The 16797-nt window shown below is 47.5% G+C and overlaps 6 protein-coding genes across 6 annotated transcripts; 3 read left to right on the top strand and 3 right to left on the bottom strand.

Moving 5' to 3' along the window:
- The first annotated feature begins 2547 nt into the window (after positions 1-2547).
- Positions 2548-3417, top strand: EDB82DRAFT_482465 (Snf7 family). The gene has a single exon (XM_025732249.2). The coding sequence runs from the start codon at positions 2668-2670 to the stop codon at positions 3304-3306; it is 639 nt and encodes a 212-aa protein (XP_025591194.1). The 5' UTR covers positions 2548-2667; the 3' UTR covers positions 3307-3417.
- Position 3418: 1 nt separating this feature from the next.
- On the bottom strand, positions 3419-6973 carry EDB82DRAFT_455098 (uncharacterized protein). The gene is made up of 2 exons (XM_025732250.2): positions 6325-6973; positions 3419-6277 (listed from the first exon to the last, which is right to left on the bottom strand). Exons 1-2 carry the CDS (start codon positions 6524-6526, stop codon positions 3591-3593), a joined length of 2889 nt encoding a protein of 962 aa, XP_025591195.1. The 5' UTR covers positions 6527-6973; the 3' UTR covers positions 3419-3590.
- Positions 6974-8087: 1114 nt separating this feature from the next.
- EDB82DRAFT_519092 (uncharacterized protein) lies at positions 8088-9516 on the bottom strand (the record flags this gene model as incomplete). Its single annotated transcript, XM_025732251.2, has 3 exons — positions 8088-8743; positions 8808-9040; positions 9101-9516. 3 exons carry the CDS (start codon positions 9514-9516, stop codon positions 8088-8090), a joined length of 1305 nt encoding a protein of 434 aa, XP_025591196.1.
- Positions 9517-10596: 1080 nt separating this feature from the next.
- Positions 10597-12802, bottom strand: EDB82DRAFT_3918 (uncharacterized protein). Its single transcript, XM_025732254.2, has 3 exons — positions 12270-12802; positions 11758-12219; positions 10597-11710 (listed from the first exon to the last, which is right to left on the bottom strand). The coding sequence occupies exons 1-3, from the start codon at positions 12693-12695 to the stop codon at positions 10697-10699; spliced, it is 1902 nt and encodes a 633-aa protein (XP_025591198.1). The 5' UTR covers positions 12696-12802; the 3' UTR covers positions 10597-10696.
- A 215-nt stretch (positions 12803-13017) lies between these two features.
- On the top strand, positions 13018-14604 carry EDB82DRAFT_564231 (major facilitator superfamily domain-containing protein). The gene is made up of 3 exons (XM_025732255.2): positions 13018-13308; positions 13360-13641; positions 13688-14604. Exons 1-3 carry the CDS (start codon positions 13098-13100, stop codon positions 14521-14523), a joined length of 1329 nt encoding a protein of 442 aa, XP_025591199.1. The 5' UTR covers positions 13018-13097; the 3' UTR covers positions 14524-14604.
- A 392-nt stretch (positions 14605-14996) lies between these two features.
- Positions 14997-16669, top strand: EDB82DRAFT_3893 (uncharacterized protein). Its single transcript, XM_025732256.2, has one exon. The coding sequence runs from the start codon at positions 15387-15389 to the stop codon at positions 16242-16244; it is 858 nt and encodes a 285-aa protein (XP_025591200.1). The 5' UTR covers positions 14997-15386; the 3' UTR covers positions 16245-16669.
- The last annotated feature ends 128 nt before the right edge of the window (positions 16670-16797 follow it).

Below are 16797 nucleotides of genomic sequence, written 5' to 3'. Positions count from 1 at the left end.
TGGCGAACGGGACTCAAACTTGAGGACAGGCTCACGAACGACGGTAGGGCTTTCGGGTTCGGATTCGTCAATGATGTCAGAAAGATCTGAACCACCAAAGGCAGCAAGTGGCTGGCGAGGGTTTCGGCGGCCTCGTCGCAGGGTAGAACCGAGCGCGGTCATAGAAGCAGTAGCAAGATCAACCTCCTTCATACCACGAGAGTAGGCTCGCTTGATCATAGGGAGGACCTTGTAGTAAAAGCCAAGCTTGTTACCACCGGTGGGAGTAAGCATGATAGGAACGTCGGGCTTGTTGTTGTGAACATCGGCGCGTCGCTTGAAGGGGGTAATCTGGCAGATACCGTTGCGGGCAGCTCGTCGGTCTTCGTAGGAAGTGCAGGAGGAGGTGTACATGAAGTTGTTGGCGACGTTTGCTAGTGAGCGTTAGAGAATGGTTGTGTGCAAATGATTCATTGTAGACTTACTGGTTGCGACCATGAGTTCGCTAACCATGAAGGCATGGCTCATGGCGTTGCCCGAGTAGGCCGCTTCACTAGAGATAGGCTCGTACTTGGAACCACGTCGAACCTTGCGAGGGAGAAGTTCGTCAAAAGCGATGGATTCGCGGGTGTTTGGGATCACAAAATTGACCTGAGGAAGGATCGTGAAAGGTGAAGGTTGCTTGCGCTCGTTGCAAATGGGAACTCGCTTCATGATCGAGCGGTTCTTCCCATTTGCAGTGGAAAGCGTTGGGACACGATCCCAAGCCGCACCTCGAGTGCGAGATGTCGGAGCAGCCAAGTCAAAACTGAGCGAGCTATTTTATCGTTAGCATCGGTGGTAGCTTGTAAAGGTTATGCGAAGCCTACATCTTGTCGGCGTCGACACGAGTGTTCCCGGTGGTGGAAAAGAAGGGAATAAAATCCGCCGGGACCGGATTTCTGTGAAATAAATAGGTCAGCATGCTTCGAGGATGATTCACTGTCGAAATAGACGAGGTAAAACTTACATTCCCTTGGGCTGTTGCCCAAAATCCCACTTGGGGATATCTTCCATTGCGGAAGATGCGACGATGGTCGCGAGAGTGTCACAACGTAAAAATTAAATTAAAAAAACGGTGCGGGCTGAAAGCTAAAAGAAAGCTTGTGTTAGCTGGAGGGTTGCGAGAAGAAGGTTTTGCGGTATCGCGAGAGAAAATCTTACCGTTCTGGTGTCGGATCGTGATCGTTGCGCAAAGGTAAAGTTGGAAAGTTTGTTTTGATCGGGACGGATTTGGTGGGCTGCTGTAGATGGCGCCTACCACTAGCGCCAAACGCGTTGGTGGGCGTAGTCACGTGCTGCCACCGTTGCAAGGATCCACCATGAACAGGCAGCTGGCTCGCAGTGACAGCCAGCCGACGAGCAGTTACTTAATGAATTTGCGTGAATTTGGATTAACGTGACGGAATACGGGGTCGCGTTGCGGGGGATTGTTGTTCGCGTGGTAACGCGTATCTCTATACTCGCGATGTTCTTGAACAATTCTATCTAAGTTCAAGGCGATCCATGCGCTAAACTAAGAATAGGGATGCGACATGGGTATTGAGGGTCTCTAAAATGAAGATGATTTTATTGTAATTGTTATCGATTGTCTATTGGTCTCTCCAGAATTTGCTCTCCTGTATCTACCTCTGCCTACGGTTCTTTAACAACACTGCAACATTAACAAGTTGGGGTTCAATTGACGTAGCCCGGTAGTGTTTGTAGATCAGAGGCTGAGTCTTAAACATTGACAGGCGGACACAGGCCAATCGGTTCAGCTGAATGACGTTGGTACCTTGGGTAGCATTGTTCTAGTGCGATTCCAGTCTTGTTCTTATTTAGACACCAAGAAAGCAGCCTTATGTCTAGAATAATACCAGTAAATATGCTGTTTCTTCGAAAAAGCAATATGTTCATCTCAAGTGTCACAAATAAATTTTATCATGGTATTCATCCGTGATCAAAGCCCTGAGCCAAGAGCGGGAACCAGCGGCAGCGGCTACACTAGACCGGGTCAGGGTCTCAACGCTCACAATGGAAGTTTGTTTACTTTTGGGTCTGAATGCGCCAGTTGCGACAGCAATCCTTCAACATTGTGAATGTGGAAAAAGAGTAGATCACATAATGAAACAAATATTTCCGGTTTTTGTGTGCAATATTTTATTATTTTAACATTCCGTCTTGGGTCGTGCTCAATGAAGAAGACGTGGCTTACAGCTACTGAGCAAGTCTTGCAACGATTTTGTATTCAAGAATAACGGTATTAGACTCGGGATTCATGAGAAACCACCAAATATTTAAAATAAAGGCTGTCTTTAAACTTTACCAAGGGCAAGTTCAGTATTATATTTGACCACCGTGAATAACCACCAAATTTTAGCACTCTATGCCGTCTTTAAACCGCCACATAAACTTAGTTCTCATGTCACTGAATCCTGAAAGCTTAATGGTATAGGGTAGCAGCAACCTTACTCAGAAAGCCTCAAACCCCAGGTTGGGGAGAACCACATTTGCCCCGCCACCCTTTGAGCCGCGTGCCCAGCGAAACGTCATCCCCTCCAGGCCACCACATTTCGACCTTTAACCATCAACATCACAACCACGATATCCCCCAACATCTTCAACCCATCGACACAACAACTACGCCTCTATCTACGCACCTCCATCATGAACCGCCTCTTCGGCTCCAAGCCCACGGGCCCCAAACCCACTCTCAACGGCGCCATAAACAACCTCGACACCCGCATCTCCTCTCTCGACACCAAACTCAAAGCCCTCAACGCCGAACTAGGCGCATACCAAGAAAAGCTCTCCCGCATGCGTGATGGTCCCGGCAAACAAGCGATGAAACAAAAAGCGCTCAAAGTTCTCCAGCGCCGCAAAGCGTACGAAGCCGAGAAGGATAAACTCGAGAGTCAGGTGTGGAACATGGAGCAGGCTAGCAACATGCAAGACAACCTCAAGAACGTGATGACGCAGGTTGACGCCATGAAAACAACGAACAAGGAACTCAAGAAGCAGTATGGAAAGATTGATATTGACAAGATTGAACGGCTGCAGGATGAGATGGCGGATTTGATGGATGTGGGAAATGAGATTCAGGAGAGTTTGGCGAGGAGTTATGATATTCCTGATGATGTTGAGGAGGACGAGTTGGATGCTGAGTTGGAGGCTTTGGGGATGGAGGTTGAGATGGAGCACGAGATGGGTGGTGCTGTGCCGGGTTTCTTGCAAGATGAAGTCGTGCCTGATTTTGTTGACGAGCCGCCTCAGACTGAGGACAAGGTGAAGCAAGTTGCTGGTTAATAGGCAGATTGATGGATTGTCACGGTTTCTTGGGATAAGGCGTTGGTAGGAAGGGTTACTAAGGTCATCACGCATATTTATTTCACCATATTTCAAGCAAGAGCATATTCTTGCAACATGTGTTTCCGTCAATTATTTCCATTGTGATTGTATATAATGTTCGTTACCGAGTTGTATGTCTGATGACGCTTTTCAAATTACTTGATACATATGACCCAATCTCGTCATAACCCGCCAACTCCCTCGCTTGAAATGATGCTTTCGGTGAAACATGCCTTGCAAATCTAGTCCACAGTTGCAAAGAACCTGACAGCCTGTTCCAACGCTGGGTCCTTGTTACAGAAATCCCACCCGACGATTGTTGGAGTTTGACTGCAGCAAATGATCTTGTGCGCATCAAATTGAAGCTTAAAGACTCGCGCCGACGTGTTTTCGGCTGCAGCGATGTGTGGATGATGACCAGCAGCTGCATTCTGTGCTTGACCTGGCTGTCCAGGTGGCGCGCCTTGTCCGTTGGCATTAGCCGCAGCCGGTGGTTGCACAGCTCCGTGAGCGCCTGGCACGTTGGTAGGGTTGGGCATAGCGGCAGGAGGAGGTACCCCGATACTCGATCTCGGATTGGTGCGACCGCTGTCGGTGGAAGTTTGTTGAGAGCTGCTTGAACTCGACTGGTGTCGCAAGGGCGCTTGGCGGATGTGAAGATTGGCCAGAGCATCTGTGACTACTCCTCTCAGTTGAGCTCGAACCAAAGGCGAAGTCTCTCGTTCGATGGCAGACTGCAAGTAAGAGTGATGAACCAGCGCAATCGGGTATTTCGCAAGTACTTGTTGCAGTGAAATTGGACCAAGTGGCACGGTTTGGTCGATGAGCACTTCGTATGAAGTCGCTGTTCGATGAGTATCTCCATGATGATCACGTAGCATCGACGGTCCCAGTGGTGTGCCGTTTGTAGGCGGAGAGCGTGGAACAATGGTAGACGCATGCGACGACCTACTTGCCAATGATGCAGCTACCGCGACGTTTGATGTTGCGCTCGACAGTGCGGCAGCGGCTTCGCGTTGAGCAGCAGCAGCAGCCTCCTCCTGTCTAAGATGGTGTGCAGGTTTCCACACGCCTTCTTTGTCACGTCTCCAAATGATGATGCTCTGATCATAAGAACCAGATACTATGCGGCCGTACTTTCTTCCACCACCGCCACCAGGAGGTACCTTGGCACCGAATGCCTGTACGTCCTCAGGCCGTGAGCTACCAGCGTTCGCCCGACGGTCCCTACGACGTCTCCGATCCATGCTGTGGTCGATCTCACCAGCTTCAAGAGCCCGGAAATACTCGGCGTCCACTGCCTTGGCCTCAGCTTCGTCTTCAGCTGTGCTGTATGGTAGATCACCGAAACCAGCCTGGACAGTACGGACCAGGTGTGCGTGTCCTCGCAACTGGGCAACCTTGAGACCGGTAGGTGCATCAAAAATGCATACCTCCCAGTCACTGCTGCCACTCACAATTCTGCGCCCATCGAACTCAACGCATGCAATTCCCTTGTCGTGTGCGGGAATCGTCTGGGTGCAAACTTGCTCCGGCCACTTCCAAACTTTAATGTGTCTATCACCAGAGACAGAAACAATAGTGCGGTCGCGAACCTGAATAGCATTGACTGCAGCGCTATGCCCGTCCAGACGACCGATCATGGTGAATGGTGGCTTGATGGGAAGCTCCTGAGCCAAGTCTGGCTCGTAACCGTACCTGCGCAGGTTGGTAGGTACTGGGGCAACAATGTCGTTTCCGCCATATCCGAGATCGCCGTGCTTCAAAGGACGCCTGTTGAAGATTTTGATCGTTTTGTCCTTGGAAGACGTAACTAAAATCCGCTTGTCAAATCGCACGTTGAGAACGGATTCATGATGAGCTCTGGTCAATCTTTGCACCAGCTCTCCCGTGGAGAATTTCCAAATGAAAACGTTGGAGTCGCTACTTCCAGAGACAAGCAGATCTTCTTCGGGGTCAGCATCAAACTGCAGACACAAAACGGAGCCCATGTGTCCTGTAAGAGGGGGTCGGACGAGTCGGCGGGTGTGCACATTCCATATGCGCATTGTCTGATCTCGACTGCCGCTCACCAAATAGTCTTTGTCGAATTGCAACGCATAGACACACTCTTGATGTCCTTCCTCGGGGAAATTGGGGTGGGGGAATTGAAAGGTGCTGTATTTTCCAAGCTCCCAATTTGCTTCCAATTTGCGTCGCATAGAGTATAAATATCGCCAGTTGATACGGTATTGCGATCGGCCTACATCCCAAATGTAAAGTGGCGATGGCGGTAGAGTGTTGGCTGCGTCGGCAAGAGACATGGGAGATACTGAAGATTCGGGTTCGCCGCTCGGTTCCTTGCGCTTTCCTCTGCTGTCGGAAGACGAAGACAAGGTTCGATCCAAGCTCGGTGTTCTAGAGTTCAAGCCATCAAGATCCATCTCGCCCATTGGTACGATTGCGGGTCTGCTCGACGAAAAGGATGACGAAGGGCTGCCAAACATGCTTCCACCAGACAAAGCATCGCTGGGCCCAGGTGTACGGTCGCGATCGGTCATTTCGAGGTCTTCGTCGGGATTCACAACAGCGCGGATCTTGTTAGGATGGGCGTCTTGTGTGGATTGCAATCGGTCAAGTTGGCGAATCGAGTACTCCAGACCATTATTGACCTTGGTTTCGCAGGCTTCGATCTCGCTCATGATGGTCTTCCACCCCTCCATGTAGTATAGGTGCTCCCAGAGCTTCCTGTCCAGAGCCAACTCATACCAAGCGCGGCATGTTTGCGTGACGCCGACGAGGGAGACGGGATCGAGGAAACCCAGGATCTTGAGGCAGATCTCGGCGGGGAGATATTGGATGAAATCGATGTAGAGTCTCGGGTTTAGACGGTGGACGATCTCGGCGATGACGGACGTAGGTAGGTTATCGAGCAGGGCCATGGTCAGTTCTATACATGTTAGCATCAATGTTGGAGTCCCAGTCAGCATCACATACCTGTCCTGACCTGGAGGGGTAGAAGAGATGAGTTTGCGACAAGCCATGTGCTTAGATCGGATGGAGATCGTAGGGTAGCGAGGGCGGTCGAGAGTTCTTGATTGACGGTGGGTGTTAGGGGGTCCTCGGAGTACCCCTCGTCGGGTTGATGTGCAGGTGAGAAAGGATCCATGGAGGATACGCTTTCGTTCTTATTCGACATTGGAGTTGCAAGGCCTTGGGCCCCTGTTGATGGAGAAGTCCCCCAAGAAAAGAGAGGATCAATATGGGTCGTTGGAGCGGTCAGGGAAGATGATGCGGGTGTTGGAGGTTCAACAATTGGAAAAGTTGAGCGGGAGGACAGTCGAGTGTCACAACAGGACGCGCAACACGAAACAAGAACAAGGTCCGGATATGGCGTCGCAATACAAGGAAATGCGAGATGGATGACCCGAAATAAGGTAATGACGATGAAATGTACGGGTTTTGTTGAAGATTTGTAACAGGGGATTGTAACAGCGGCCGTGATGCGATACGATGCAGATCAGAAATGCAAGGATGGAAACAACGGAGGAACGAATGATTGAAGATGATGCAAGCTAAAGATGTATTGGTTTGGTTTAGAATGGTTTGGTATGGATGGAGATGAGATGCAGAAGGTGGAGGTGGCTCTAGGCTGGTCGTCAATCAAGGCAGGTCCGGGTCCAGGTCCAGGCCCGGGCCAAAACAATGGAGAACCACTCAACACAAGATTGGCTGATGCCACCCATGCCACAGGATACCAGAAATGTCGACCGCTGAAAGCACAACAAACGAAATTAGTAGGCCAGTTCATGGCACTTGACACATACTTTCTAGGCCATTTATTTTTGTAACCTAAATCTCAAAGGTTAACGTTTCCGTTACCCGCCAGCCATGGAATGGCTTACCCTGACCTTTGTCTGTCATTCTGCCGAGAAGGAGCACGGCATTGGTTTGGAATGCATCTCGGGCGATTCCTAACTTACTCTGCTAGCGCTGATCCACTATGAAGCGCTGACGATACAGAACGACAACATCAATTGTCTGATTTTTATTTTTATCTGCATATACAGTATGTAGAAAGTGTTTTTTCAACCGTCAAGCCCCGTTCTTTGGTTGCTTATTTCTGTGCTTTGACCCATATAAGCTCACCAGCTGCATACCTTCGCCCCGTCCATCTGCGGGAAGGTAGATAGAGTTGTGCGTTCTAAACATTGACAACACATCACCATCCACATTCTTGGCAACAAATAAGGTATCCATATCGAGAATCACCATAAAGCTGTGTCGGTATAGTTGCTGTAAACTGACGGTAATATCAAGCTATAATGCCCTTCAATCCATCTCCAACTCTAGTTCTTGCTCCCTGAAGCCTCCAGCCTTCGCCAACTCCTATTGAGCCTCATATAATTCTTCCGCGATGCCCGCCGTTTCAGAAGGGCCAGGGCGCTGCTCCCAAATACTCCATTCCTCGCAATCAGCAGTTGTACGCCCAAAACCTTGGCCTCTCTAAACCGTCCTTGATTCATACATGTCTTAACAATCAATCTCACGGCTTTAAGTGTTTCAGGCTGCTGTTTCTCCATTGTCAACAGCATCCGTTCACCCAGATCATTGGCCTCCCTCAGTTGTCCTTGCTTACCGTATATCAACCCTAACGTCGCCATACATCCTATTATATGTGGATATCTCTCTCCAAGTGCCTTTCTACTTCTCGAATATTTCCACAAAGAATGTTTCGGCGGTATTCAATGCGCGACTTCTCATGTATAAAAGTGATAGATTCTCCATGCTCGTATGACGGATAGAGTTTTCTCCCCGAAGATGGCTTTCTTGGACTCAATTAGGGACTCTGCTAGCTTGTGGGCTTGTTGCAACGACCCTTGCTTGTGCAAAATGTAGATAAGAAGTTCTGTTGCATCGATCAAAATGAAGTGGTTGCTTTCACGTCTTCGGCAATCTTCTATGGCTCTGCGGGCTGTTTCTTCTGCTGACTTGTATCTCCCTTGTGATTTAAGAACATAGCCCAAATCGATCCTGAGTTCGAGTGTCTGAGAATGGTCAATGCCAAGCGAGTCCTCTGCCAAAGACAATTCTTCTCTGATACGCTCTTCATCATCTTGGCGATAACGTCGGGGCAGTTGCTCGTCGGAAATAACGTTTGAAATAGTTGTGTGGGATGTTGAAGAGTGAGTTGCCAGAAGTTGGTTGGCGGGGGCAGGACTCTGTCCAGTAAAAGTAGTGTCTTGAGGATGGGATATTTCCCATCCAGAGAGCATCGGAGAAGGAGCAACGGGACTGGAGACTATCGACGTGATGCCTCTTGGTGAGAAATTCAAACTTGATATGGAATACGCGGGACTGGAAACCACGGAACCACGCTCCGAGATGGTTTGACAACCAACTGCAGATGGAGTGGCTTGAGACTTCAGGTCAACTTCCAGATTCATCGTGTGCGCATAGGGTACATGGGATTGTCTTACATGCTGTAGGGCTGGGAGCATACGGTGAAGTCTGGGAAACATTGTTTCTGGCCATCCAACGGTCGATCTTATGAGGCTCAACATTTCGGCCTCTAACAGTGTAAATCTGCTCCCTTTTTTCGGTTTCATTAATCTTCCTTTGCTGTCGCTTCCTGACAATTGCTGCCATCTCTCGTGGTTTGATGTTTTTGTCTTTGCCCCACTGACTTATACGGGATTGATATTGTCGGGGCCTTAGCAGCAGTTAGTCAATGCTTGCTCCTTGAATGGGGGACGTTCTGGTAGGCTCATACGTAGCAGTGAAGCCACATTCTTTTTCAATCATAGTTATGACTTTGGGTAAGGGTAGCTTCTGTCCGTCGTGAAGCTCCAGAATCAGAGCTTTGTAAGGCTCCCAATCATTGGCACGTAACGTTGGAGCTTTCTTCTTCCGGCGTTTGGGCTGAGGACCCATATGAGTTTCTGTCAACTCAGCATCTCTGAGAGAAGCTATGTCTTGAGGTGCAGAGATGAGTGGCCTTTGGGATGGGTTGGGCAGATGAAACGCTCTAGGTTGGTCCGATGCTAGCTGAGTAGGCACGGGATTGTGTAAACCTGGCCCATTGATATGATGGAAAGTACCATCGGGCTCATAGGTGAATGTTTGAAGTTGTTGGTTGATAGGGGAAAACCGCCCAGAAACATTTGGAAGTATGGGCTGGAAGTTCATCATGAGAGTTGGTGAAGCCGAGAAGGGAAGTTTTGGTGGAAAAGAAAGAAGAGTGCGTTGAGAAAAAGATAAAACAGAGCGGGATGAGTTTGGATATTTATCATAGTGAGATGGTCCTATTGTCTGTCACACCCGAGAGAGAGGGAGTAAGTCGGTCACTCTAGCAGGAAAAGAAGCCAATTACAATCCTCCTCACCTTAGTAGGTTAGTACCTTGGTATTTCGCAAAAGTACTATTCTGCCGGAACCAATGAGAAATGGAATCAAAACTACTATTCGGCCGCCCAATAGAAAAGGAGAAAAACTACAATTTTGCAAGGCATCTGCATAGACGCCACGCCAGCTGGCCATCCAACGCCCAACCACTCAGCATGTCCTTCGCAGTGGCCACCATTAGTTAAGGCTGACACTGTCATTCAGACAAAACTACTATTTCTACACAGAGTGCCAAGATGTTGGCTGCAGGACAAGCACGAGCACAGGGTACCGACTGCATGTATACAGGTACCTTGGTTGGTGGGATGTTTCATCACCTCACGATGAAATAGTAGTTTTGCAACTAGTGTCTTGGTTACTGTGATATTTCATCGCCTCACGAGAAATAGTAGTTTTGCATCAGCGGTGCCTTGGTTGCTGTAACGTTTTGTCACCTTACGGGAAAATAGTAGTTTTGCGCCAGTGGCTGAGCCGTCGACTGGTCGCGTTACAAAGACCAAGTCATGTTAAATAGAGGTCCACAGAGCCCAGTTCCGTAACATGGAGACTCACAACCACATATATCTTGTCCTCTTCAATCTCACCAGTTCAAATATATCTAATTATCTTAAACAAACACAAACCAAAGTTTTCCAAGCATTCTATCATGGACGTACCGAAGACATCCCCGGAAGTCGTCGTCACAATCATATTCGGCATCCTGCAGCTTATCTTGGCACTCGTTTCCCTCTGGCAGCAGCACTACCTTCGTTGGACCAACTGTAAGACCTCCAATGCTTGAACTGTAACGAGGTACTGATGTCGCAGTCGGCCCCAGACTTAGAAGAAGACGAAGCACTCTTTGAGTATGTTGAGATGCCCTGGAGTTCATACAGTCTACAGAGATATCAGCAGGACTTTGAGAGGACTGGAAAGTTGGTAGGGGAGGCTTAATAATAGCCTGGATAGACTGGATCATTACCCTCTCAGAAAATCAATGAAAAATCTTCCACATCCATCTGAAACTCCTCCAATATCGTCGTCCAATCCAACATAGCAAGATCCCCATCCTGCAACCCCCCACCCTCAACCTGCTCAACCTCCCTCTCCCTCTCAACCCTCGCCAAAGCCCTATCCCTCAGCGTCGTAAGAACAGTCCACTTCAACCCATTCAACGGCCCACTCCCACTCTGTCTAAAACTTTCCAAATGCATATCAACAGCCGCAAAAGCCCTACTCGCAAGCGGTCCTCCTGGCCTTACGCACAAGTGTCGTAGAATATACAACATCACGTGGTATTGTGGAAACGCTCTGGCTATCCATCGGTAAGCAACCATGTCTTCATCACGCCACATGTCGTTGGCGAGTTCGAGAAGATCAACTGCTTCAGAGACGTCGGCTTCTGTGGCGAGACATTCGTTGTCGTCTGATTGGCGGAGAGTTTGCCATTGGCGACGAGAGACGAGGTCAACTTTGCGAAGGATTAAACGTGAGATGCGCAGTTGCATTCGTTGTTCGGGAATAATCGGATTACAGCTTTGAAGAATCCCTTCCACTTTATCCATTGATTCTTTTATGACTTGTTTCCTTACTTCTTCACTCGGTAAACCGTCCGGAGAACAACTCATTTGAAATAGTTGAGCCCAAGCGCGAGAGGCCTGGCAGTTGCATAAAGGAAGAGTCATTCGTGTAAAGTCTGGCCTTGAAGGAGGAAGTTCTTTCATGTCCGGAAAAATATCACTGTCGTGTAGATTTCGTGGTAGTTCGACGCTGTACATGTGACCGGAGCCTGCGTTTTGAAGACCGTAGTCTTCGGCGCCTCGACCGTCTCGTTCGAGGAAGTGCCACCATACTCTACGACGGATCTCTGATTCGAAGGGTGATAGACCGAGTTTGGTGCCGTCTCTGTGAAGACCGATTGATTGTGCTGCTCGAAGGGCGAGACCGTTCATGATCCATACTGCTCGACCAGAATTAATGTTGTGAACACGCATGGCTGCCTAGACAGTGTTAGCAGTCTTCTTTGACTCTGATTGAATAAACTTACTGTGTATATTGCAAGAGCTTGTAATAAAGTGATGGTAGGGTTGTTGAGAAAATCTGCTTGGGCTAGTGATTGTTCCAGACAAACCTTGTACCGCTGAAGTGCTAGCTTTCTATCCTCACCCGTATCATTAAGCACATCTTCAGGAGTTGAAGCTGTGACAGAAGCATAATAAATAGCAAAACAAAAGGTCAAGTTTTCAATCGACGCTTTTGTAGGGTCTCTCGTCACCGTGTAGAGTATTGTTTCCGAAGTGGGAAGATGACTGACTTTGGTACAAACGTCGACACTATCGACAAAGATTTTCCATAACCGGATAGCTGTTTTTCTGGGAGGATGATAGCTTGCAAGTGATTCGGTTGAGAAACTGGGAGATAGGAGGGCCATGGGGTTGAAGGGAGAAGAGTTGACGTCGTGGGGAAGTTCGTCTCTTGGCGTTGCCAAGGCTGTTCGTACATCATCTTCCTAGAACATGTGTTAGTTGAAATATAATTAGTGGGTGGGTATATACATACCTGTTCAATAACCCGTGAGAGAAGAACTTCATTAACATAATGACTGTATTTTCCTTTATTCAACAAAAGACCCTCTCGACGTCCCGGAACAGCCTGATTTGAAAATGCATCACTAGCAGTCACATTTCCAGAAATGACAGGGGTGTTTGTTGACGCGACAGAAGGTGTTGTAGACTGCGGCGAAGCAGTATCCTGTTGTGCCCGAAACGACTCAATAGTCTTTTCCATCTGTGAAATCCGACTCGCAACATCATTAATCGTCGTCTTCCTAGCCCTTCTCACAGGCGGTGTAATAGAAGACGGATAAGAACACTCAAACTTGCTCCGAATACATTGCGAACACGGTGATTTCTTGTCACAGCGAACTTTTCGGCGATGACACACAGCACAAGACCGTTCAATGCGACGGTTAGGCCGAGATGACATGTTTTTCGTATCGCCGAGTATCAGATAGATCGGTGAATTGGTTGATAGATTTGATTGATAATATCTCGGTCGGTCTTTGTGTTTTTGTAAGGCCGGCCCCGAGTGAAAAGTCTCGGTGTATTGAATGAATGATGCGGTCTTATCATTTATTTAGCGTCGGTTTCGGCGCCGTAACAACCGCCGAGACCGAAGCAGCCAATTAGAAGATCACAACAAACATCAAACAGAATCCTTTCCTCGCGAGGCGAGATTAATAATTGTAAAAGGGCCGGCAAGATGACCCGATATACTCATTTGATCGTAAGGGTCTTTTTTTTAATCTGGAGCTTATATAGTCACCATCATCCAGGACATAGTTTCTTTTTAGCTTGAGCCTCATCGTTACATTTACTCTTTAACAAAATGGCAGCAGTACAACAGTCACCTCACCAATCGGAACTCACCCTTCAGGGTCAAGGATATGTCAATGAAAAGTCGGATCTTGAAGATGGTATTCCACAACAGCCTGTGAAGCCAGTGGCTGGTAGTGGTGCACCTGATGGTGGTCTCACAGCTTGGTTAGTTGTGCTAGGGGCTTGGTGTACATCATTTTGCAGTTTTGGCTGGATCAACAGTATGTTTCTCTTCTCATCTGCAGTGTAACTTGGTTTACTGACTTTATTAGGTGTCGGAGCATTCCAGGAATATTATCAGAATGATCTCTTGAAAGATTACTCTCCTAGTACCATCGCATGGATCCCTTCGTTACAGATCTTCTTCATCATGGGCATGGGTCCCATCATTGGAAAACTATACGATAGCTATGGTCCTCGATGGCTTATCCTTGTTGGAAGTTTCATGCATGTTTTTGGTATCATGATGGCTTCTATTAGTACAGAATACTACCAGATTCTTCTGGCACAGGGTGTATGCTCTGCTATCGGTGTCTCAGCCATCTTTCAACCAGGTAAGTCACATCTACATTCTCTCTCAAACTCAACTAACATTATCAGCTCTATCTGTCATCCACGGATGGTTCGACTCGAAGCGAGGAGCCGCCTTTGGCCTCCTGTCCACCGGCTCAAGCATCGGCGGCGTCATCTTCCCCATCATGGTCAACCGTCTTATCAAGCAAGTCGGTTTCGGCTGGTCCATGCGAATCTGCGCTTTTATTATTCTATTCCTCCTTACCATCGCCAACTTAACCGTCAAGTCTTTCACACCACCTCGTCCCCAAAAGGTCACCCGCGCGCAGATGGCCAAACCTTTCCGCGAACCAGAGTTTATTTTCTGTATTCTCGGATTCTTCTTTTTCACTTTCGGCATGTTTATTCCTATCGATTATTTGCCCGTTCAAGCGCTACAGGCTGGCGTGAGCCCCGATTTCGCTCATTACTTAATTCCCATCCTCAACGCTGCGAGTCTTTTTGGACGTATCATTTCTGGAATTCTCGGTGACAAGATTGGTCGTTACAACATTTTCATCGTTGTTTGTTATCTATCCGCGATTTGGATTTTGGCTCTTTGGATTCCATGCAACACACAAGACGGTCTCATCGCTTTTGCCGCCCTGTTTGGTTTCAGTTCTGGCGCATACGTTTCTCTCATTGCACCTCTTGTCGCTCAGATTTCACCTATGCAAGAGATTGGTTTCCGTACCGGAATTGTGTTTTTCGTGTCTTCGATCGGTGGTTTGACTACCAACCCCATCAGCGGCGCTATTCTGGAGAGACCCAATGGTTGGATTGGAACAAAGGTTTTTGCAGGAGTGTTTTGTCTCGTTGGCACTACGTTTATCCTTGCTGCCAGAGTCCATCGTGTTGGATGGAAGATCAAGTCTACATTTTAAAAGTATTTTTTGTTTTTATTATTGGTATTTTGGGATACACTTGGATAGATATGGGAATATCGGAGTAGTCATGTTTTACTCAACGCCACTCTGAGCATTGGAATTGGGCTTTAATGAATATAATGTCAACTCAACCATAAGACCGCGCCTTGTGATATCGATTTTCCCAATCCAGTGCCTCTAATCATAGATGACAATCAAGATGTTCTCTCGTCCACACTGGTATCTGCAGTAGAATCCCTCTACCCTTCCCCTCTTCTGTATCATAGGGTGACATCTGCTACGGTAGTCCGTATAGTAAGCAGCATAATCTGAGTAAGATAGCACACCAAAACTGGAATAAGACGGACATTATCTAAAACCCTGACGCACGCCAAGATCCATGCTGTCTGTATTTATTGTGTCTCCAATTCTCCGACTCTTCTAAAGATGTCTCCACATGAGCCGACGTTAATTTTGACTTCTCAAATCAATTAAACTCAACGTCGTATTCAAAAGAGCCTCATCCCCGTTAAATATCATTCGATCTTACGATCTTTTTACTTTCTAGTACAATTTAAAGTCATACCTCGGCTTGCCAATATTGTTGGGTTATCCATCCTCTAGACCAAAGCTTTTTTGGTGAGAGCGGAGCCCAAACGAGTAATTCGTCCGAACCTGTCCAAACATTCTCCGACGGACTTTTCTTTTTTGCAGCGCCCCAACATAATATGTAATCAATCTCCTATTATATTGTACAACGTCAGCAATAGACGTGTTCAATCATCAACTAGTGTCTTTTTTTATTTTCTATAAAACCTTTCTGTCAGCTACTCATTATCTTATTCCACTTCTCAGCTTATTCACATAAAACTCTATTCAAAATGTCGGGCAAAAAACTTCCTCAACTAGCTGGCTTCAAAGCCCTCAACGCCAATATCCTCGTCAGCGAAGATTCACCAGAAAACACACCCTCTGATCATCCAGCTGCTATTCTTATCTACGGCTGGGGTGACGGTCAAGCACGACATGTCGGAAAATACGCAGATGGCTACCGCGCTCTATTCCCTCACTCCAAGCAAATTATTATCTTGAGTCCCATCTCCGATGCCATGTTTACAGGACTCGAGACGCGAATGCGCGCTATGCAGGTTGTCATTGATAACCTGAATGGTCTACTTGATGAAAAGACTGCGCCTATTCTTGTCCACAGCATGTCCAACACTGGCGCTATCAGCTATGCTACCACGCTCAAGGCTTTTGCGGATAAACTGGGTAGAACGCTACCTCATCAGCTTTTAGTTCTTGATTCAACACCCGGAAATCCATTCTGGTCATGGGAACGACTTGGAAAGTGGTCTCACGCCATGGCTATCGGTACTGCAAAGTTCTTCCCCTGGCCTTTTGTTGTGACGAAAGGTATCTGGGGCTTTGTTTTAACCCTGGATGTTCTTTTCAAAAAGTTGATCGGCAGTGAGCCTTCTGGTGCTTTTGCCCTTCGTACTGTCGACGATACTACCTACGAGACTTTGGATTCCAAGAGACTGTACTTGTACAGCAAGGAAGATGAAATCATCTCTCATATGGATATCGAGGGTTACATTGCTGAGTCGCAGCAGAGAGGATATGAGACGAGACAAGAGCTTTTTGATGGTACAAACCATGTTGGACACATGCGTGAGCACCCTGAGAAGTACTGGAAGGCGATTCAAGAGGCGTGGCAATGGAGCAATGATGAATGAGGAATGGAAAAGGATTGGTTTTGTATGATTTGTTGTCATGAATAGCGATTTTATACCACTGGCATAGGGCTTGGTAATGGAAAGTTGACTTTTTGGTTATATACTTGTGGTGTTTGTTTGTATCCTTGCCTCTTCTTTCGTGAAATATGACAATAAACTCCGACTTAACACGGCTTGTAGTATGCCATATGAAAAATAGTACGCTCGAATGGTAAAGCGGGCCTAATGAAGAGCTGGTGTTCATCTCACTATAAATTATTGTCAATCATTCCCATTTCTCATAAGGAGGAGTAAGACTATTCTCTGCCATTTGGCTAGCAGAGCCTCCGTCGCCTTGATCATCGACATTCGATTTTGCATTTACGTCGGCTTCACAACCTTTGCAAAGCCACTGGCTGCCTAGTTCCCACGACAGTGCCGTTGACTGAGTAAAACATCTATGGCAGGTAAGAGTGCCAAGACCGTGTTCCCTTTCATCTCGTATTAGGGGAATCTGAGGTAATGAGTGTTCGGGCTGCGCTAGACTAATATCTGCGCCGAATGCCGGAATATC

Source organism: Fusarium venenatum (assembly GCF_020744135.1).
Source record: "Fusarium venenatum strain MPI-CAGE-CH-0201 chromosome Unknown EDB82scaffold_1, whole genome shotgun sequence".
Classification (NCBI taxonomy): domain Eukaryota; kingdom Fungi; phylum Ascomycota; class Sordariomycetes; order Hypocreales; family Nectriaceae; genus Fusarium; species Fusarium venenatum.
The sequence above is the reverse complement of the archived record's forward strand: the minus strand, read 5'-3'. Positions and strand labels throughout refer to the sequence as shown.